The 23,248-nt window shown below is 41.4% G+C and overlaps 1 protein-coding gene across 2 annotated transcripts in view; it reads left to right on the forward strand.

Annotated features, from left to right (window-relative positions):
* The first annotated feature begins 5,386 nt into the window (after positions 1 to 5,386).
* RNF145 (ring finger protein 145) overlaps positions 5,387 to 23,248 on the forward strand; it is a 47,851-nt gene continuing 29,989 nt past the window's right edge. The window contains exons 1-2 of one of the 2 annotated variants that reach the window (XM_032703107.1): positions 5,387 to 5,573; positions 14,650 to 14,863. In XM_032703107.1, the coding sequence (XP_032558998.1) occupies positions 14,680 to 14,863 (184 nt within the window). In that variant the 5' untranslated portion in view covers positions 5,387 to 5,573; positions 14,650 to 14,679. Of the gene's footprint in view, positions 5,574 to 5,794; positions 5,814 to 14,649; positions 14,864 to 23,248 lie in introns of those variants that run through there. The other variant, XM_032703108.1, reaches the window with a different exon arrangement.

Consider the following 23,248-nt stretch of genomic DNA (forward strand, 5'->3'; position numbering starts at 1 on the left):
CCAGGCCTTCTTAAAAATTCAGGCTACAAAAATGACATGTAGTGTGATCGCCTCTCTAGTTATAATTTTTTTAAAATATTTTTTATTATTTTCTTGTTGGCTTTGAAAAAGCTCTCTTGAAAAAGAGGCAGTAGGGTTTTGGGTTTGAGGGTTTTTTTCTGTTTGAGGAGTAATATGAAAAGGTATTTATAGGTATTTATACATATCTAGTTTCTGGCGTGATGCTGGTGTTTTAGTATCCTGGCTTTTAGGACATCCTTGAAAGATGCTCTGATCCTGACAACATTGATATGGTGCAGATTAATAATTCCATTTATTTAGCTGTGAAAACACATGGTGGTGCTCAATCCTAACGTTAATAAGTGCAAAGTGGTGATTTGATTATGACCATATAATTACAATTCAAAGCCCAAACAGCATAATCTTTTCTTTGTACTGAGGAATATGTTTCGTGGTGGGTTTGCACTGTGGTAAATTAGTAGAGGCAAGAGGCAGGAAGAGCAGTGTGGAAATTCTAAAGCACATGCACGTTCCCTTTCACCTTGATGTGCACTGCTACGTCCTGGGATGCTCTAGGGTGAAATAAAAGAAGTGACTGCATGTCAGATTGATGCCTCCTGGCTCCCTTCCCGTGCCTCAGGTTCACATCACGCATCTCTGAGCGTTTTGAGCAATGCACTTCTGTGCATAACTACTGAAGCCCAGGAGCTCTTCTCCTAAATTGCTGTTCACGCTGCATGTAAGAGAGAAAAAATTCCCACAAGTAACTCAGGGGGAAGCTAGGTAAGAATCCTTGAAAATTTAAAGCGGAAAACTGTGTGGAAAGCTCCAAAGGTTGCTTTGGGAATTAAGAGATTAGATCACGTCTCTGTGATCTAAGGAGTTAGAAAGCAAAAGGTAATGACATTGCAGGCCTGAGAGATGCTAAATATTTCTTTATTCAGTGACTTTAATGGGGAGAGTCAGTGCAGATGTTAATGTGCTGCAGACTAAGAAGGGACCAACAGACAGATTTCAAGGTCTTAAAAGTTTTGGGTTTTTTTTTTTCCAAATTACTTTTTGGTTCAGAAAACTCACTTGAATATGCACCAGCCTCTCTACCCCACTTATAAATTGAACCCACATTAGGAAAAAGTCTAGAACAGAGCCCATATTCTGCACTAAGAATAGAAGAATCCTTAAAATACCTTGGTAGCAGTGTATTTTACTCTTAATATGTTTTATGCTCTTTGGTTTCCTCTCACACCTCTTTTTACAGTTTCCTACAATACTTTGTTGCTTTTTTCTGTCCCCTTTCTCTGTTACATAGTTTGTTCTAAGCAGGTGCTAGAAGCAGTGATGTCTGAGAATGTCATACTCTGGAAGTCTAATCCCATCCCAGTGTTTCCAGCCTGACTCAGCCGTGTGTGCAAGTCTCCTGCCCTGCTTATCACCACTTGACTGCAGCAGAGCAGCCAGCGGGGTGTGCTGGACACTGCCATCACTGTGCCCCAGAAATGCAGCATTTGAATGCTCCCTGTGATTCTGAGTCACTGTGACTCCAGGCACAACACCGAGTGCTGCATTCCCAGTGTTCAATAATGCTTTAGGAGCTGGCAGCTCAGCTAGAGACATGGAAATGTCTCAAGTTTGAAATTAAACAGTTTTTCAGGTTATCACTAATACAGTAAGTCTCTGTCTCCGCTTCTTTATCAATAAAGGGGAGGTTAGAATAATATTTATGTAGTTTCCTTACAGGAGTTTTTTCAGGATTATTTAGTTAATATTGGCACTGTGAGATGCTAAAAATACTAGAGGCTTGTACCCGTGTACCATATGATTTTCCACTTTCTGAATGCAACTGTTATTCTTCTGCCACTATTCAGCCCAGTGATTTTTATTTTATTTACTTCGATTCTTTGTATTCTAGATTATGCCCCACTGGCAAGGGATCTTGGGAAAGAACTGTGATGCTTTTGTTCGCTGAACAAAACCTGATTCATCCCTTTCCTTACATCACCACCCAGCTCTCCAGCTTTTCAACACAGAGATTGCTATGGCTTTCCTTTAGGTACACTGAAAATCACAGCAGCTGTTTATTTGGAGTCAGCACTCTCCAGCGTTTTGAAAGTGGTAAAAATATATGTAATCATAGGAGAGATTTAATTATCAGAGATACTGCAGAAGTGGTTTCTTGAAAAGAGTGAAAACAAATAGGAAATTGAGAAACTGTGATTGGCTGAATTCTAGAAAGAGCTCTGAAAAGCAGTGAGAGTGAGAGGAAAAAGAAGGGTTGATGAGAAGCTAAGTGATGGGCAGAAATTTAGGAAATAGGGTCACAGATAATGAAAAGCAGGGGAATTTTTGAGATGGGGGTACAGAGTGAGAGTAGGTAAATCAGAGAGAGATGCACTGGCTCTGTTGCTATTGTGGCACCCAGTAATGCTCCCAATTTCTTTGGCTGGGTATGTGTTTCTGCCTGAATTAAAGTTTAATTAAAATTTATTCATTCTTTTGTTTAGTGAATGGGATAAAATTGCAAGAAGAGAACAGAAAGGCTTTGGGGGGTGACTGCCATCGGTATTACACACGAGGCACCAAATTAGGTTTCACAGGCAATCTTAATTTTTGCATTATTTAACTTTTGTCTGACTTTATGCAATACAACCTACTTGTTAAGACATTCCTTTGCTTTTACACATGTATGTATGAGTATTTTTGAAACAATGGGTTGTAAAAAGCTTCAAATAAAACTGCCCATGTTATTGTCCACCTTATGCATGCAATGTCCTTCCATGTCAGCATATTTTGCTGCTCTTTGAGAATTCTTATGAGGGATTTTCTTTGTAAGCAGTTTGGGGTGCTGGCATTTGTCCATCTGCATGGACAAATCAAGCTTCCACATTATCTGAACTCTGAGAAAGTCTTTTCAAAGTTTTAATGAGACATCACCATAGTGGTGCCCTTCTGTCTTCAGTTGCTGATCACTGAAATTCTGGAATCCAAAGGCCTCTGTTCATAATGAGAGATGAACAGTCATTGAGTTCAGAATTCTCAGCCACCCAGTGTAAAATGCAGGGAAGGCTTTTAAAATTCCAGAGAAATGAAGCAGAAAGTTGAGGTGCTTTTAAAAAGCCACGTCTGACAAAACAGTGGTAACGGCACATACCTGATCTGCTCATTACAAAGCCTTTGCTTTTGTGAAGTAACACATTCACAGAATTATATGCTGAGAGATGATAGAATGAAACAAAGGTGGGGGTCAGTTCCTATTGTTTGCTTGCAAATTGAAGCGAGAACTTTGGGGATTTGCTACAATACTTTCATGATATAATTACTTCTAAAATAATAATAGATACTTCCAGTTCAACTCCTATAAATACCTGTTACTGTCTATAGTTGTGAATATATATTTGTCTCTCTCTGCTGCTTGCTGTCTTTTTGTCTCCCTTGCAGCTTTGCAGAGAGGACTTAGAGATCCTGCACCATCCTCATAACCTCAGTCAGCGTTAAACTGAGCCCACAAAGAACAGAAAAGAAGTGACTCATGAATATTTTCCATGTATGGCATGAGTAGACAAGCAGCCCCTAGAAATGAGGCCGAAATTCTTATGCCTTATATGACACTGATTCATACTCCTTGTGATAAGAAGTGAGGTGCTGGCAAGTGTTGAACAAGGGCACAGTGGTGAGTGGGCTGAGCCAGGCAGAAAAACAGGGTGGCTGGAGACTGGTGAAGCAGAGTCCAGGGTTTGGAGCAGTGTGTTTACCCCAGGTACAATAGGATTGACTGATAGTGGCATGGTTATTAACAAGATACATAAAACGAAAGCTGCAAACATTTGTCATGCAGGGACCTGTTAAGTGACAAAGGAGGAAACCCAACTGCTGAGAGGAAACACTGAGCAGATCAGAGAAGCCCTGTGCACAAGGGGCTCTGTGAACCTCCTAAGCCTGACCAGAGCATGGAGTGCTTATGAGTAACAATCACATGTATGTCCTTAGTTTGCCTGGACATGCAGGTTGGTTCTTTCTAAAGAGAAGAATTACCGAGTTTAGGAATCCTTGCGTGGACTGTTTGCTTCAAACTAAAAATTTTTCAATAAAAAGCCTGTTAGTGTTTCAAATAGCATTAAAATCTGAAGCTTGTGAAAAAGGTACAGTTCCTCTGTGGTACCTGCAAAGGTCTGGGACACCCCCGTCAGTTGTGCCATTTGGTCTCCTTCCTTCTGCATTGTGGACTGACTGGAGTTTGGGAGACTGGCCCAGTGTGAACGCCAAGTGCAACCAGCTGAGGATGCAGCAGGGCAGAGCCCCACCACAGACACGTTCAAACTACCCTTCTGTCAGCTTAAAAACCTTTGGGTACTCAGACAAGGGTAATGTTGCAAAGCAGAATGCAAATAGACACCCAAACCTCTTATTTTAATATCTCTTCTTTACAGAGTTAGACACTGTGTTAAGGCCATGCACTGTTAATACCCATGTCTGTGAATGCTCCAGTTCTCATTAGAGATGGAAGGAAAAAAGCAATTATTAAGTTGGCTAGCCCAACCCTAGTGAACTACAGGATTTTCCAGTTCAGTGTGTTCCCTCATTCCTCACTGCAGCAAAGTTTTTTTTCATGTTCCAGACAATGTGGCTTTGTATTTTTTTTTTTCAAACATTAAGGTAAAAAACATTACTTCTCTTGGATCATAATTTTTTCCATACCACTTAGGAATGTGTGCTAGGGCCTGGCCACACAACCTTTAGAGGATGAGTAAATACTGGGGAGACTTTTCATGCAAGGGCTGTGAAGCATGAACTGGGCTGAGGGAGCTGCCTCTGGCTCAGGTCTCCACCTGAAAAATGACAGTGCAGTAATACAGAAATTCTGGTGTTTTTTCTGGTTGATCTCACAACAAAGATGACTGGAGATTCTGCAGTGCAACACTGGAAAAAAACAGTCAGCCTTTAGTACCTGAAATTAATACAGCACTTTGTGTTCCACAAGGCCACTAAAGAGTATTATTAAAATAGCAGGGCTGCCTTTTAAACATTTGCCCAGACACTACCTCAAATTTTGCTGACCGGCTTTTCTGAGTCATCTCCCAGACTCGCCGCTGCCCTGGCGAGTCCACGCGTCCCGGGAGGACCCAAAACCGAACCCAAACCTCAACTTCTGCCCTTTCGTGGGGGCGGGCGAAGGGCGTTAGTGCCAGACCCCTCTAGGCGGCGGGGAGCGTAACCTCCTCAGCCAAATTCCCGGTGCTTTCCACCCAAAATCCCCTTCCCGTCCCCGGGGCCGGGCGGGGGCGGAGGGGCCGCTCCGCGGGTGGGGCGGGGCCCGCGCATGCGCGGAGCGGGGCGGCGCGCGCGCGCAGGCGAGCGGGGCCATGGCCGCCCGTGCGCGGGGCCGCGCGGTGTCGGCGGCGCCCTGAGGCGGCGCGGCGCGGCCATGGTGCCTCGAGGAGCCGCTCTGCCGCCGGGCACCGACGAGCCGCCGCCGCCGCCGCCGCCGTCGGCGTGAGAGGCGCGGAGACACCGGGGAGCGGGAGCAAGAGGAGGGGGTGGAAGAGGAGGAGGAGGCGGCGGCGACCCCGCGGGCTCAGGTAATTCCCGCGCGCGCCCCCCGCCCGCCGCTCCCGCGGCCCCTCCGCGCCCCTGCTTGTCCGTGCCCGTGTCGGGGCTCCCCGGCCTTCCCCGTGCGCAGCCCCCCCCCGTTCCTCTCCCCGCCCTCCATCCCCCCCTTCCCCTCCCCGCTCCCCTCCTCCGCCGGCGCCGGGAGCCGCCGGGGTTACTGGAGTTCAGCGGGGCCGGGAGGATGCGCGGGGCCGCCCGCGGCGCCGGCGGTGAGCGCGGGAGTTGCGCCGGGCAGGAGAGAACTCTCCGGCTGGGGAGCGGGGCGGGAGGGTCTCGGGATTCGCTGCCTGCCTGTGCGGGCCCCGGGGATGAGCTGCGGGCTCCTGCCGCCCTGACCGAGGTGCTGCCTTGGCCAGGGGGCTCCGGTGCTCCCCGCCCTCCGTGGGGTCTGTGTTTTCCCCCCGGTCCCCTCGGCCGGCTGCGCATCCCCCAGTCCCTGCGCTGTCACGGGTGAGACACGGAGCGGAGCCGGGCACCCCTCCTGGAGACGGGCCCTGGAGCATATGGTCATGCTTATGTAAGGAGCAGCCTGCCCGTGGCGTGGAGAACAGGGCTTTTTCCATCTTCTCTACTTATGTCATGTCAGTCGGTTTTTTGAGACCTTCTGTAGCCTTTTAAAATAAGGTTTGTGATGAGAATTCTCATTTTTCTTCCGTGCTCGAGTAGTTCTGTGTACCAAGTACACTTGTGACAGATGGAGCTCTTAGAGGGATTCTTATCTTCTGGTTGTGCTGCCTTTTTGGGGGTGTGTGTGTGGGACCTGGTGCATAAATAACGTGGTTCGGAGAATAAAGTGGAAAAAAATGTGAATTTTTTTTGTGTAATGCACGCAAGTATCAGCAAACGAGGGAGAATATTAGATACTGGAGGCCACTTATTTACCAAAGAAAAGTGAGATTTGTGTAACATGTTTGACTCATAAATATTAGCCATTTGTGATCTCATTCAGTATACTTTTTTTTTGAAGTCTGTAGGTGTTGCGGTATTCATTTCTTATGCAGTTTTTAATAAAAGAGTTTCTGTTAACTTGTGTTTCAGACTTGGATACTTTTACATGTATTTCAGTTAGGGGTTTTTGTCTGTGTAGTGTGTCCGTAGAGATCAAATGTGGGAGGAGAAGAAGGAAATAATTACTCTTTGATCGCTTTTGTTTGTAGGTCAGTGAAGATAGATTTAAATATTAAAAAAATACTGTGTTAAGGTGGGAGCTGTTAAGCTATTGCATCCGGTAACTCTGGTTTATCTGTAACCTTGGCTTAGTTTTGCCAGTTATCTTAAATACAAGCTGCCTGTGCATGAGAAACTGTATCTTTTTTTTTTGTAATTAGCTTTAATAACTGTGGCAATCAGCTCTAGTTTTTGAGTCATAATATCACTAAAGGATTCAATTAATTCATAAACTCATTATCATTAGGAAATGGTTGTCTTTGTGACCACCGTTATGTGGAAGGGTCATCAGAAATCTTACAGAGCCATATAAAACTGCTGCTTGTCCAAAGCACAGGATTCACCTTGTTTGTATCAGTCTTATGAAGAGCTTCTGATGTTAGAGCCGCTTGATTCTGGTGGAGATATGAACTGAGCAACGTGTTGGAAGAAGTACTGGGGAATTCCTTCCTTTGGAGATGATGGAAAGAGATCAGTATCTCACTCCCATTCAGCAGCTGGAGTCCACGGTGCAGATGCAGAAAGGCACATCATGCCAGTGAGATCTGAACGAATGGGTGTGTCCTGGAAAACTGTATAAGCCTGCGTTGTGTTTCGTGTTGCACTCGAAAAAACATTCTTTGAGCTGTTTGCTAAACTTGGGTCGGTTTCCTCCTCTTCACCCAGACGTGCAGATGGCTTCTCTTCCCGTCCTCTGGCACCTGGGTGGTGGTTTGCTCTTCTGAATCCATTTTTAGCTCCAAATGCACCTGGCAGTGTTTGATGTGGTTAGACTGGACAGTTCACCGTAGTTATGCTTTTTAAGTGCATATCCAGGTCCAGCTCCTTCAGTGTGATTCAGACACCTGAGCCTGTTTCCCTGCCCTTACAGCATCTCCTCTCATTGCAGAGAGGCCCTGCTGCTCTGTAATTAGTCGTGTACTTGGGAGGAACACTCAGAAGTGGGTACTTAATCTCATGGAGTTTTTCTGGAAGAATTCTTTGGTTGCATGTCTTGAGTCTGAACATGTTTTAAAAGGAACTTTTCTAGATATTTTCACCATTTGTTTGGTATTTCTGTTACATGAGCCTGGTGCTGCAGGAAGCTAAGCTGCCTGTTTCACAGGCCTGGAAGCTGATGCTCTTTATTTACGTGACTTAAACAGATAAGGCAGCAGCAGCAATGGAAACATTATCAGCGTGGACCTAGAGAAATCTTGAAAGTCTTCTTTTATATTTTAACTTCTTACCAGTCAAGTAACTAGTTATTGGCATTGCAGATTCTAAACATAGGCTGGGTCTGTAGCTGAAATGGCTAAAAACTGTCTGAGCAACTGTGGAAGATGAAATATATTTCATCCAGCCGTGTTACTTCATCCTGGTAACACATTTGAGTTGCAGGGTTTTTTGTGAGGCTGATGGGGTATGGCAGCTTTACTTGTGTGTCTGGTTGTCCTGTGATCCAGCTCTCAGAGGTGGGATGTCACAGACTGCATCATCCCGGGCTGTGAGTGCTCAGTGTGCAGGTCCTCTGGGTATTCTCTCCTCTGCAGAGGCGCTTTGGGATTGCTGCCCAGATTTTCTCAGAATGTGCTGATACAAATGTGGTTAGGCAGGCTGGTAGGTGTGGGCTTGCAAACACGGCTGTGATGGCAAAAAAAAAATGCTGAATAACTAGTTAATAAACCAAACCTTGGACTGGCAAGAGCCAAAAAGGACCTCAGAGCAGTTTAGTTTGTTGATTCAATCTAGATTTTCTTCTGAAGACTTTAATTAAAGATATTATTAATTATAGTTTAATTTTAATGAATTAGACTCCTGTCTAATAAACTACAATCTTAAAATCAGGCAGCCCCTCTTAGTGTGACTGGGTTTGAACTGATCATACACAGGCAGAGTGCGGATCCTGTAGGAATCCACGGAAGGATTTTGCTGCATAACTAGTGGATCTGTTAATCTTTGTTAACACATGTTAGTCCCCGAGTTCAGCTCCCTGGTCTTACCTGCTCATTATGAAAAATAAAAGACAGAGGATGTTTTACAGGCTGCCCATAAATAATATAATGCATTTGCTGTATAATTGAGAGTGGGCTGAAACTGTTCATAGTGTATAAATGTACTCAAGAAATAAATCTTTGAGGAAAATTTCACAGCTCTATGATATGTATCTTCATTTTCCTGAATTGGTTTTCTTCTCGCTCATATGAAACTTGCTAGATTTAATGAACATTGGAAATATAGATTATTTTATTATTCTCTGCAGTTAACCTTCTTTTCTCTAGTTGTTTTTGTCCTTTTTCAATATGCCTTTAACATGAATGCATGTTCACTGAAGTTCCTATGAACAGATAAGAGGTTGACCTAATTTGTTTTGCAGTAATATTTGGTTTTTTGCAAAATATGTTCTGTATTTGTTTGGAATGGTTAACCTGAGCTGTGCCCCAGTTCACAACTGAATGAGTCTTGAGTGAGTAGGAATGTAGGAATTACTGTGTTTTCTAGGTAGAAAGACCAGTTCTCCAGTTACACCACTGCAGCAGCTCTGTAGCAATCTGTGTTGTCAGACCAGATGGGAAACAAAGAGAAAAAAAAAAATTTGTTTGTTCTTGTTAACTGCTTACATAGCAAGATCAAGCTGTCTGTTTGCTGACCAACTCTCTCTAAACCTTTAAATTGAAGGCTAAATACTCCCTGGTTATTATTTGAAATTGCTGAACTATTGTAGTGATCTACAAGAAGTGACTGTTATTGGAAGCGGTGACTGGCTGCCAATGACAGTGTTGCTGTGCACGTCTGCGGTGTTTCACTGCTTTGTATCTCCCTGATCTGGCCTTCTCAGCAGAAATTTTCGGATGCTGTCCTTGTTAGCCAGTTTGAATTGTATGGGAGCAAGACATCTTTTCCTTCTTTGCCTCTATCTGCATGGGAAACAGCTCTTTTGATGGATTGGTGACTCACATACTCTGAGTTCTAGGTTTGGGGCTTTTTTTCTCAGACTCACACAGAGAAATTCTTTTCTGAGTGCGTATCTGATAAACCTTTTTGTCCTGTTCCTTCCATTTGCTCCTCTTTTTTTCTCCCTCCCAAAATGATGACATAAAGATCTATGTCTCTGAAGAATGGATTTCTTCTGAACTTCAAATTCTTTTTGCTCCCCAGACCAGGACAGCATAAAGAAGGAGTGGTTCTGGGGAGTGAATGGGTACCACTCAGCTGTGGGTCTAATTTTAGTTTTTGAACTTTTACACTGAACTCTTCCATAACTACAGATAGGAGTTGTAGATTTCGTGTTGGGTTTATTTTTTTTTCCTCTTCAAAGTCTGTCTAGCAAAGTTTACCTGACAGGAAAACAAAAGCTTTTCCCAGTGATATTTTTGGTTCCAGAATGTATTACTGAAAAATAATCTGAAGTGGAAACTAGACTACAGACCAAAGTCAGCTTGTCAACAGAGACATATCCAAAGTAACTAAAATTTCATAGATGCGAGAAACAGAAGTTGAAATTGTCTCTTTTGGTTTTTAGCCAATCTTGCCAAGTGTTTTAGGTTGTAATATGGTAGGAGAATGAGCATCTTGTTCACAGATGTGAGGCTGAATGTTGCAGGAACAAGTTTGGTTTTGAAGTTCTGATCTTGTCTGGAATTACTGTCTCTTTCTATGGTGATTTTTGATGGCAATAGTATTAGAATAACTCTTAAATTTGCAGATATTCCAGCATATTTCTGTAACTCTTAATTAACTTCATGATTAATGCTTTCCTAAATGCAGAAACTCTGTTAATGTAATTTTATACCTACTTGGATAAATGGATGCAGGTTTTCTGTGGCCTCACGTACTGCTTTTTGCCAGGGTGTATTTTCTGCCTGTGATGTGATAGTTTTATATTTATGTTGCTGCAGAAACAAAAGTTACACTGGATTAAGTGGCAGAATTCACAGCTTCAGCTGAAATTTTATGTCATGACAAAACTTCAGAAAGAAAATTCTGTCAAAGGGAAAATGAGTGTTATCTTTGAGGGGGTATGTGTCATGTGAACACACTCAAGGTGATCTCTTCTGCTGATGGAATGAACTGGGACAGACTTAGGATAGTCCTTTTTTTTTTTGGTTTTTGCTAATTCTACTGTTTTCTTTAAAGCTAACCAGGAATATGCTTTTGACAAAATGGGTGTGTCAGGTGAGGGAGGGACTTTTGAAAAATCCTTGTTAGAAAACAAAAATGACCAAACAGTTTTGATGGGAAATTTTTTAAAGCTTGTTTTAGTCAAATAGCACAACTCAAGGTGTGAAGTCTGAAGTTCTTGGTCCTGGTTTTGGCTGTGATAGAGTTTCTTCCTAGTGGCTGATGCAGTGCTGAGTTTTGGATTTAGTATGAAAACTACATTGATAACGCACTGATGGTTCTTTGGTGCCAAGCAGTGCTTACTATAAATCAAGGACTCCTCAGTTTCCTGTGCTCTGACAGTGACCAGGTGTGCAAGATGCTGGGAGGAACTGGCCAAAGGGATATTCCATACCATAGAACATCATGTCCAGTATATAAACTGGGGGGAAATTGGCTGGGAGCCACCGATGGCTGCTCAAGGACAGGCTGGGCATCAGTCAGTGAGTGCTGAGCAATGGTATTGTGCATCATTTGTTTCTCTTGGGCTTTATTCCACTCTTTTTTAGTTGTGTTTTTGTTTGTTTATCTAGTTTTGTTTATATTTGTTTTGGTGGTTGGTTGGTTGTTTTTGTTTGTTGTCTCCCTTTCATTGCAGTTGTTACCATCATTATTATTTCATTTTATTTTAATTATTATGCTGTTCTCATCTCAATCCAAGGGTTTTACCCTTTTTCCTGATTTGCCTCTCCATCCCACTGGGAGAGGTGATGGTGAGTGAGTGGCTGTATGGTATTAGCTGCTGGCTGGGGTTAAACCATGACAATCTTCCTAAGACTGTTCTTTTTCTTCTGATTTGGAACAGGGAGATGTTTGAAATCATGGGAAAAAAATTTTGAAACACAAGTTGCTTCCAAGTCCATTTTTTGTCTTTGTACAACAAGTGACCTATTTTTTTTTCTTAACCTCTGAACATCCAGCAACTCGTCATCATCATTTATCTGAGGGTTTTAGAGGTTTAATGTTTGGTTGGGTTTTTTGTTTGTTTTTACACCAATCAAAATAATGTATTGTGGGAGCTCTTTACAATATAATGAGCTTAGAGCAGTGGACGTTGTTGCTTGCCTGTATTACATTCTGTTAGAACTTGGCAGCCATTACAACTGAGGCTTTATTTAACACATCCGCATTTCTAGTGGAGTTCATTTTAAAGGGTTTCTTATTAGTACTGGATGGTTTGTCAGTCAGTGACAGAAGATGCTGTGGAGCTGCAGTGGCTGCCCCTCACAGTCCATCCGTTGTGACATGATGTGGTTTTCAAAGTTTGTTTTGCTTTTGTTTTAACAGCATTTGAACTTTAGATAGTTTTCTTAGATAATCTAAATGCTGCACTTTTTAGTTCTCTGAGTTTGTGTGTAAGAGCTTTGGAGGTAGAATTATTCAGCTTAATTTGAACGTGTTAACCCTCGGTTAACTTTCAGTATTAAGAGAAGTTGTCTGTGGGATTCTGGTTTTAGAGTAATTAGGAAAGTGAAAACAAGTGAAACTTTCCTTCTTGTCCTCCATGTTTGGTTGTTGTTGATGACTGGAAAAGGTTTGACAGTTTTGAGAATGTCATTTGGAATCAGGTACTTATTGTCGCTTTGGGTATTTTTGTGACAGAGTGAAAACCTGTCAGTCAGTCCCTGCCCACCCTTGTCCTGATCTACTTGGAAAAGGAATCCAGCAAAAAAACAGGAGACAGCTTAATTTCAAAGTTTTAATTAAATTTGCGGGCTTGGCAAAATAGAAAATCTGAAAAATTCCAGGACATTTTAAAATATTCTCATACGAATTGTTTAAGCTGCGTGCCCTGGTATTTCTTGTAACTCTTTGTATATAATCTGTGTAACTCCCAGTTTTGTTTGTACGATACCATCCCTTTAAACTCCATCTTTTATTGGCATGAAATGCTGAATGCTCGGATTCTGAGGTAGCTGCTTGGGTGATAGTTTTGATTGTTCATTCTAAATATTTGTAGTCTTCTGGCAAACCTTTCAACATGTTTTGGGCAGCATTGTGAAATGCTGGTAGTGTGTGGGGTGCCCCACGTAGTGGGAAGGCGCTTCCTGTGCAAGGGGAAGGATGTGCTGCCCTTGGGGTTTGTAGAGCTGTTGCAAGAGCTCTGTAAAAAGTGTCAGCATTTACATAACTTGAAAAGTCAGACTGAGGGCTAGACAGTGGCAACAGCAGCCCTGCAAGCTGAGGTTTATTGAGCCATATCTCAGTTTTCATCTGTCCTGACTTCTTGAGCTGAATTAATTTTATGTCCTCGTGCCTTGACAGGTGTGAATGTGGCTGAACGTGTGCACATAAGCAGTTTGTGGTAGTGCCTAGGACATGATAACACAAATAAAACCTTACATGAGGACTGTGTGTGTGTGAGTGGGGTTGGTTTTTTGTTCCTGTATATTTGCATGGTTTCACTTCATGCTGTACTTCCATGTTGACTTGAGGTGTAAAATTTGCACAAGCAAAAGCTTTTATAGGTTACACAAGGACAATATTAAAAAGGTCCTGTAAAACTTTATTTAAATTAAAGTGCAGTTCAAGTGTAGATTTTTTTGTTTCTTTGGTCAGGATGCATTTTTTTTCCAATTGGCCCCCTAATAATTGGGGTTGGAGCCTTTTCTTAAATCTGAACCTCATCGGGGGGTTGATTATGCTGCAGGTAATTTTCCTTTGAATGGCTTCTTGTGGATAAAACCTTGCTGGGTCATCCCCACCTTGGCCTTGAACACTTCAACTGCACTTCTCTAATATTGTGTCTATTACTGGTGGCTCACAAACTCAGCCTGGGGTGAATCATGTTCCTGGGATGGGCAGGTGGTGTATGGTAAAACCAGCATATTTCCTTTAGGAACTGCTGTTAGTCTTAGGTGACAGGATGTGGAAATGGATCCTTTCACTCTTCTTTTGTTGACTTTTAGGTACTGTTGTGGACCAACATTTGTTTCTGTTTTAAAAAGAAAAGTGCCCTTCATTGTTTTGCACCATCCATCTTATCTGATGGCAAACTCCAAAATTAAATTATCTTCTAATATTTGGGAGTGAGAGGAATACAGTCTTTTGTTTGTATGATTCCTTGTGGTGAATTACATTAAAATGAGTAGAAAAGTTGCATTATTGGTGCTAATCTCCAAACACACAGCCCTCAGATTCCACAGATAAATTTGTAGAGGTTAATGAAGGCTGTAAATGATTTTTAAAAACCTGAGGTATTGGACAATTATTTCAATTTACATTGAGGAAATGAATCTAAAATGTTTTAAGGACTCTTTTAATCAGTGATTTTTTAATTTCAGAGGCACAGAAATAGTGCTAAAGTAAATGGACACAGTGTCTGAATTTTGTTAGTGTTTGATTTCTAAAGCTTACAGAGTATTTGTAGTTTAGTGCTGATCATGTTAATGTTTATGTAGTATCAAGTACATTGGGGCCTTTTGGCTGAGCTCTTGGATGCTACATTAGTGCAAATAAGAACGAAGGTTTGTTCAGTGCACACCCTTGGACCACTTTCATGTCATTAATCTGCCCTCCCCCCCATTTAACAGTATCACTGTGGAAAAACTGCTAGCAAATTGACCTTTATATAGCAAAAATAGAAGCTGTCCTGTTTGGATTTGAGTTTAACTCAGTTGATTCATTCAGTCGTTTGTGGCCACACAGGAAGCCCCATTCATACTATCACAAAGCCTAATGGCTGTTTGTACAGTGGGATTGATCTGATTACTCTTCTCTCTCTTGTGCTATTTACAGTCTGCTGCCAATTCACAGAAAGGGAGGAGAATGGCTGCAAAGGAGAAGTTGGAGGCAGTATTAAACGTGGCCCTGAGGGTCCCGAGCATCATGCTGTTGGATGTCTTGTACAGATGGGATGTCAGCTCATTCTTCCAGCAGATCCAAAGAAGTAGCCTGCACAACAACCCTCTCTTCCAGTACAAGTACTTGGCCCTTAATATGCATTATGTGGGTAAGTATACATCTATTAAAGAGAAAACACCACTGTACTAAATGCCCTTTTCCTTAATAAAAGAATTTTAAGAATTTGGTAATAGCATGATAATATATTGGTAACAATGAATGTCATGCTAATATATTCATTACAGTTCTGCCTAAGGAACAGTTTATGTTAGCAATAAAAAAATCCTGTCCAGGGTTGTTTTCTACTGAACTCTGCTATTTAGCCTTGACACATAAATAGAGTAAATCTGGTGTTTGGAAACACAGTTGAGGCCCTGCAAGAATAGCACCGTGACTTTGGCCTGATTGACTGGTGACTTTGTGTCTGACTGATGAGGAAGCTGCTGTGACATGCTGTGCAGACAAGAAGTATTATAACATTACTGGCATTAAACAAGGGACTAGGGAAAAGGTGGCCTGGTTTGGACTAACCACAGCACCAGACATTTAGCTTTCATCTGCTGCACAGATCTGTCATTTCAGTTTTCAGCCTTATGAGCCATCTGTGTGCTGTGAGTGGATTCAAGTAGGTAACAAGTCCTTGTGTTGCAGATAAATGGATAAAATTATTAACTCAGCTCAGGCAGCTGAGGTTTGAACCTTGGCCTGAAAGTCTAGCTCTGGAATGCTAAATGTGTGTTTTTAGGAGATGAAAGGATTGATGTTCTGGGACCTGCTCTCCAGGTGAGAATGTGATTCATCTGCACATGGGGTTAATTAGGGATTGGATTCGGGCTGTTGAGGTTGATAGTCAGTGAGCATCTGCTTGAACACTGCCTGGCTTGGAGAGAAATGGATAGCATATAATCTTCCCACTCTGCAGTGTTTCTTCCTTGTAGATGAGTTTAGAGGATAAAGGTGCACTGCAATCAGCTAAAGGAAACACACTCTAGTTAAGTAGTTAGAGAACTGTGGGTTTTTGAAGTAGCGTGTCCTCATTTCAGTCCTGACTGCACAAGTGTTGTGCATGTGACTTCTCTTTTTTTTAATCTATTAAACGTCTGCAAATTATTTACTGCATTAAAAATATGTGCAGCTTTCTTTGTTATGGCTGCACTATACTTGTGCTGGGATTACAATGTACTTGCAGTGCTAAAAGTTGGTGTCACAGTTCTGTGCCCTTTTCCTGTGTCTGTGGGAGAGGACATCTTTGGTGCTGGAATGTGACACAGGACCAGGTGACATGTAACTACAGCTGGCTTTCCCATGCACCTGTATAAGCACATGTACCTCTGAGGAATCAGTTTCTCAGATCAGATTCTAATACAGAACCAGCAGTTGTGCAGTAGGTTTTCAAGATGTCAGTGGGTAATTTCCAGCTGTCATGTAGCCCATCTTTATAGTCATTTGATGATCTTGCCCTCACTGAAGTATGTTGAGATACACCAACAGAAAGTGCTACAGAGAGGGTGAGTATTGTTACCAAAGTATTTCTTACCTAAATGCTATTTTAGTACTAAGTCAGTGGATTCTTATTTTGCTTCTCGTCCAAGGGGTGCTTTTGTGCTGGTGCACAATCACTCAGCAGTTCTTTCACTTTTGCTTTTATGATACTGAGTATCTGTACTTTTCTACCTGGTAGTTACTGAGCAAGAAGAGCTTCTAAATTGTCAAAAGAGTTGCCTGTTTTAAAAGATTTTCAGACAGTTTTTAGTGACAAAACTTTCCTGGTACTTTTCAAATAAAATTGATTTGTTTCAATCCCTTGGTTGTTTTTTTTTTTTTTATAAGCTTTGTCAGGGTAAGTCAGGGCTAAATCAATTTGCATGCCTACATGACATTTTATATAAATTTAGTTGCTTCAGTTTACAGTATAACATTAATTAAAATGACGTATCGAAATATATAAATTGGATTTGTAAGGAAAACAAAGTACTTTTCCACCAGTTTGGGGAATTAAGCTTCTTTGAAGATACGTTGGGGAAAATTAACTGCCAGTGTATAATTTAAATAACAATTTACTGTCGATGTGTTTCAACATGCTAATCTGTTTTATTTAGGAAAAAAAATCCTCTGTTCATATTTGCAGTTAGGAAACACAGTATCAGCAAAAGCTGTGGCAGCTTTGCAATATCAAACAATCACTGAATTTCCCATATAGGCAGTGTAAGATACTGTCTCGTAGAAGTGCTTCCAGCAACTGAGGAAATTGGGTGCATCTATCTCAAGCAGGTGCACAAGGAACAATTTGATTAGAGAGCTATAAAAATTAATAAACTCTACCAATCTTGATATAGTGAACCTTTTCCTGGAACTAAGGAGGCAGAGTTGGAAGCTTGCTCAGAACTGGGGGTTACAGGAGTATCTTTTCTGTTTTAATGCGTTAAATGAAGTGATGTATTTTACAGTGTTATTCACATTCCAGTTAACACTACTGGGAGTATAATAAAAGCCTCTAGGATGCAATTTGTTCTTTGAAACAACTTTTCCCTTTCATATCTTTCCATGAAACAGCCCTTATCTGCTTTAGTGAAGGAAAATATTCAGTCCTGATAACTGCTCAACAGCAAGTTCAGCTGCAAGATGCATAAAGCAAAGCAATGCAAACAGAAGAGATAAAGTTCTGGTTAGAATTGGTGAATGTAAGAAGAGTAATTGCAAAGTAATTTTGTTTATAAACTTTGTCAGATGGCACTGTGGTTACTGTTTAGGCAGGTGTGAAAGGCCTGCGTTAGTCTTCAGTGTGCACTGGTGTATAAAGTTTGTGTTCTGTTGTTTTATTTTATAATACTGTTTTCCTGCATGTGAATTACCTTATAGAATTACCATTAAAATTGTTTTTCACTTGTGAAAACTTTCCTAGGTTTGAGTCTGTTTAAAAAGACAAATATCAGACTTATTTAAACGACAATTTTGGAATGTCTCTGGCAGAAAAATTTTTGTTCTACGTACATGGAAATTCATGCTTGTTGGTCACAGGGTTACCTCAAGCTTAAAACTTGGTTGATCAAACCCAGTTCTGGAAATATTTTTGGTACATCTTACGGAAGACTTGCCAGATGATATATTGAACACTTAATTTAAAATTACTATGCTTTGAATGAAATTGCTTTTAGTTTGCTATTTCTACTGGCTGTCTGTAAAAACAGGCAAGAATTGGTTAAAATGGGATTGCAAAATTTACGTGCATATACGGGTGCTATACAATTAGAAATTATATTTAAAATAGGAAAAAATTCTTTTGCCCTCTGAAAGGAGTGACATGGAAGGTTTGGTTCTATAATCTGGCCTGTTTAAATGCAATAAAATATGTACACGCACATATATTTTTCTCTTTTCTTCTAAGATTATTGAAAACAACCTGAATTATTTGTCTTATTTGCAAATATTATCTGTGAGCATTCTGTAGTTTTTCCTGGAGTGTTCAGGAGTGTCTGGTCAATGACAGTACAGTCCCAGGACTCTCTCCCAAATCCTCCAAGTCATCCTATTTAGCTGTTTTGGTAACCCATCCAGACAGGCTGAGGAGTAGAGTGTGATAACATGTGCACTTGGGCTGTATAACCAGATATAATTCTGACAGTTGATATTCTGTCTGTTACCTCATACACGGATCGGGGGGAAAGAAGCTTAAAAAGAAAACCAATTTTTTTGACCACAACTGTTGTAGGTATAATGTGGTTTCACTAAGATTTTGTTGAAATGATTTTGTATAAATTTAAAGTAGTCTGTTGTTCATGAAAGATCTGTGCTAACAAAAATGGCTTTTATGTCAAACCTCTGTCTAGGGTAGACTAGCACTTACTGCTTCTGTGTTTTCTTCTGTGCTGTAGAGTAGCTCTGAGAAAACAGATACTTCTTTTTTTGTTCCTTTGATGAAGAAAGTGGAAACAGTTGAAACCACGTAATTTCCTCCTGTGAAGGGCAAAGCAATACTGTTTGTGCTAACTGGTAAATACTCTGAGCTGGATGGAAAGAGTAGAGTCATAAGCTTAACCTGTAATTAGTCAGACTTGGAATTTATGTCACTGTCATGCCAGGGACACAGAACTGCACTAAATACAGGGTTTTTCTTACTTAAGAGTAAAAATAGAGCAGTTTTCTATCTCAAACTGTATTTGTTATGACAAAAAAACCTCTCAGGGAAAAAAAGGTAAGAAAACTATTTAAATATTTGGAATAGGTGGAAGGTGTGTCATCTGTCACAACCCTGTTTGTAATCAGTTTCTTGAACTGTGTGGTTAATACCTTAATCTGTTGGTCACATCACTTGCTAGGTGTGAACTCCTTGTTCTGAATGCTGCCCTTACCAAGGGGCTTGAGGGAGGAGAAACCTCCTCAACTTCCTGCCTTGGGTGTTTGCTGACTGCACACTTTGGTCTGCTTGCTGTTCTTTAAACTCTTGTGCTTTAAGTAGATCTTTTGTTTGTATTGCTTTCTCGTGTTGCCTTCTAAGAGGAAAGGTATGGTACATTGGTACAAACACAGTAAGAGGTACCAAGTGAAGCTTCAGTGTGAGAAGAAAGAAGCTGGTTCATTACAGAAACAAATTTCCTAAAACGTGAGGATATGACTAAATGTGTAAATGCAGTTAATGCATACAAAGATGAGGTGCTGCTCAGGTTCAGCATCTCTGGGTTTGCTGTCCCATGTCTTCTGTCTCTCTCCTGCCAACACCATTTAGATAAATGGGTAGTAGAACTATTTTCTGAGTGTTACTATTTTATTTTAAACTGTAGCTATTTTTAACCAAATGCAATTTTATGACGAGGACTTGGTCTTCATTTCTTAAAATAATTACTTATGTCCTCTCATTTTCTTTTTGGGTAAAATGCAGTTCGTGCTGCAGTTGGTGGACACGGAAGGAGGCAGAGTGTGCCGTGCTCAAAATCCAACACATCCTTTTTTCATTTTCCAATTCAAGGCTGCCGATTCTTGTACTGTTCCCTTAGAGCTGTAGGCTTTTCCTTTCTCAGCATGTGTATACTTTCAGGTAACTTTTCTATATAAAGCTGGTATTTCTTTTTGGCAACTCACATCACTTCTTATTTAAAAGAAAAGGAAGCCACTAGCAGTCTTCTCGAAAGGAGATGCTTAAAATTTTTGACTCTGAGTACCAACCTCATGACAGCATGGCAGTTTGTCCTAGTGATTTAGAATACATTGTGGCTTTTTATATTTTTATGGTTCCACTTCTGTATTCTTTTCCACTTCTCTGGAAGATCTCCATGCTTGCCTTTAGTCCCAGAGCTCTAATCATTAGCTATGTTGTCTTATAGAAACAGCCTCTGAATCATATGGCAGAACTAGAACCAAAAGCCTGTTTTACTTGGTCAGACAATACTGCAAATCTCTGTAAGGAACTCAGTTCTTGGATTATTTATACTTAGAGTGCCCAATCTGTTATGCATTTAAAAATTCAAGAAACAGCTGGTTTTGGCAGTACCCCTGTAATGAGTAAATTGTTTTGTTGGCATTATTTTCACTGAGATGTGCAGATGTTGATAACAGGAATTCTGATCTCTGTTTACAGTTGTACTTTGCTATGACTGAGTAAATACTAATTTCCTTGTGTGCTTTCTCAGTTTAGAACTAATTTTCCATCATTTTGTGAAGGGCAAAGTATTTGCCGCATTAGTTTCAAGTAGAGCACTTCTTGCAGTGAATAACATTTGTTCAGGAGCTTTGGCTGAGTGGGAGGGTGAGGAAGAGGTGTGCCTTGGCATTGTCGAGCGAAAACATCGCTCCCCAAAAATGCAGTATGTCATAAAGCCTGCAACACGTGTGGCTGCCTGGAACAGGCACTCAGGTAGCAGTAGTGACACAGACAGGCTGGGTGAAAGCTGCCCTTGGTGGTGGCACTTCTGGTGCTTTGGTGGCTGCTCAAGACTGAGGGGTTTTGGTGTCATGTGCTCTCTCAATGGCTTGGCTTCTGGGTTGATTTGAGGGGCAGATTTTGCATGAGCCAAGTGTTGGAGTCACCTCTGATGCAGGAGGGGTGTCTCTGTGGTGGCAGAGGGGCCGTACGACGTTGCCTTTTGTAACAGAGCAGATGAACGACTCTCCCTCTCAGAAGAACAGCACAGCTGTCCCAGTCAATTCAGAAGACCCCAGTCTGAGTTACCCTTCAAATGATGATTAATACAAATTGAAGATGTACAAGAGCTTTTTGTCTCCCATTTTATGTGATTTAAAAATAAGTGGCTGTTGGGATTCCTTCTAGGCTTGAGCTTGGGTCTCCAGGGAAGGGGCCACAGAATCGTCCTGGTAACTTGTGCATCATGTATTTAACTACCCCAAGGTCTAAAGTGTATCTTTTAAACATCATCCACTCTTGAGACAGATGATGTGGACATTGACAGTTTTATCAAATCTCTGTGTAAATTGTAGTGTAACCAGTTTGGTGATTGATTATCCTGAGAATTAGACACACTGAAAATAAAGGTGCCAGCTGTTGTAATACTTCTGCCAGCTCCACACTTTCAGAAGTGTGTCGTGGTACTTTCGTGTTGTGGCCAATCTGAATAAACTGAAACGGGGACAGTGAAGGATTTGGCTGAAATGAAGTGACTAACTCAGCAGTGCACTGATCCTGCGTTGAGCCAGGAGAGATGGATGTTGTGGTGCTGTCTGTGGCTCAAGACTTGCTGCTTCATAGCAGCATGACTGTGCAAGTCATGATAAGATGGACCCTTTATCCTCACAGGATATGAGCAAGTAGGAAGTTAGGGCCCCCCAAATTCTTTTCCGGTAGAATCCAATTAATTGTGCTCTTACTTTCTGGCACTGCAAGAGTTGGTGTGGTTTTATTAAGAAATGTTATAAACTCTTTGATGTGCAAAGTTCTCATTTTTAGACTAAATGTGCAGGAAACTTTTGAGTAATAATGTGAAGTGGACGCAAGGGATCTGTAATCATGCAAATGAGCACTAAAGTGTTTAATAAAGAGGATGAGTTGCGACTTTGATCATGCTCCAGAAACCTCTGCTGTGTGCAGTCAATAAACCTCAGACTCCTGAGTCGGCAAAGAGGTAATTTAGGTGAGAGAAGCTGGGAAACACCTTGGTGGTGCACAAATGGAGGGAGATTGCTGAAAGGCAATGTGTGAGCTGCTGCTCACAGTAACAATGAGCAATTGCACAGCCAGAGGTTTTCATTGAGCTGAATCAACAAGTTGTAAATGCGGTCCGTGAGCCAGTTAATGCATGTTCTTGTCCAGCAAGGTTTAACTTTGCTTTTCTGCTTAGTATTATTTTCACAGTTTATTTTCTCTGATGGGACCTAAATCTGCACCATCTTTCATGAGAGGCAGTAGAAGTTCTCTGTTTCCTCGTACTTCTGAATAGGAACTGAGTGGGAGATGTGTGTATTTTTAAGGTTGGCTGAGTATGTCTTCTGTAGTGCTCCTTAGAGCTGGAAGCCTAAAGGTGTAAGTCTCTTTCTTGGTGGCCTGGCACCAGGGCACTATGGCTGTATTCAGGAAAGATTATTCTGTCTTGTCTTTTTTCTTTTTTTAACATGTGTTAAACCCATTTCTTTACTGAGGCAGGAATTGTGCTTCTCTGAGCTTGCTGCTTACCCTGAAGCAGAGATGTACTTGGTGAGTTAAAAGAGACAATACACCAAGTCCCAAGGGCAAAAATAGCACAGCCTAAATCGAGGGAGCGGAGTGCTCACTGCAGACACAGAGCTCAGAAAGCTTTGGATGGAAGTGAGCTTTAGTTACTTTTAACCCATGTCTAAAGGCTGCCCAGCAAAACAACTGTTTCTCAATCTGTAAATCCTTGTGTGGGGGGACTCTCTCCAAAGGGATATATGTTCTCGGCATCAGGATTTCTTCTGACAGAGGAGGTGGATGAGAAAGCTGCTGTGAGAAATTTCATTTCCTGGTCCTGATTTTTTTTGAAGTGGAATCTTGTTTACGCCATACACTAATTACATCATTTGTCTGGGTGAGAACAAAGGGAATAGAATATTACTGAATTTGAGCTTGTCTCCCTTTTCTTCTGCAATGAGATGGTTTGGTAATGAATTATTTGCCTTTTTTTTGGCAGAGGTGTTGTTGATAAAAATGAGGTTGGTACCACTTTGGGAATAGGGCCTCTGCAGTAAAAATGCAAATATTGCAGTATGAAGTGTGTTGAAATCTCCCTCTTATCAAGTCACAAGAGGGAATTGTAAATAAGAGTGAATGGGGACTACTGCAAATGTCTATTACTCTCCTCCTCTTCAAAATCTAACAATTGTACCAAATGGCTGCTTCAAAGAGAACATTTAAATTCCGGCCCAAACTCGTGAGTGGTGGAGTTCATTGCTCAGGCTTCTGCAGTAACCTTGGTTGTCTTGTGCTGCTTCCCTGCACAGTGTTATGAGCATCTGTGCTGTCTGGAAGCTGGTTAGAAGGCACAGTGACTGTTGTCTTCTCATCTTCTCATTTGTATTTAGACTTTTTAAT

The sequence above is a fragment of the Chiroxiphia lanceolata genome, chromosome 15, assembly GCF_009829145.1.
Source record: "Chiroxiphia lanceolata isolate bChiLan1 chromosome 15, bChiLan1.pri, whole genome shotgun sequence".
In the NCBI taxonomy this organism is placed as follows: Eukaryota; Metazoa; Chordata; class Aves; order Passeriformes; family Pipridae; genus Chiroxiphia; species Chiroxiphia lanceolata.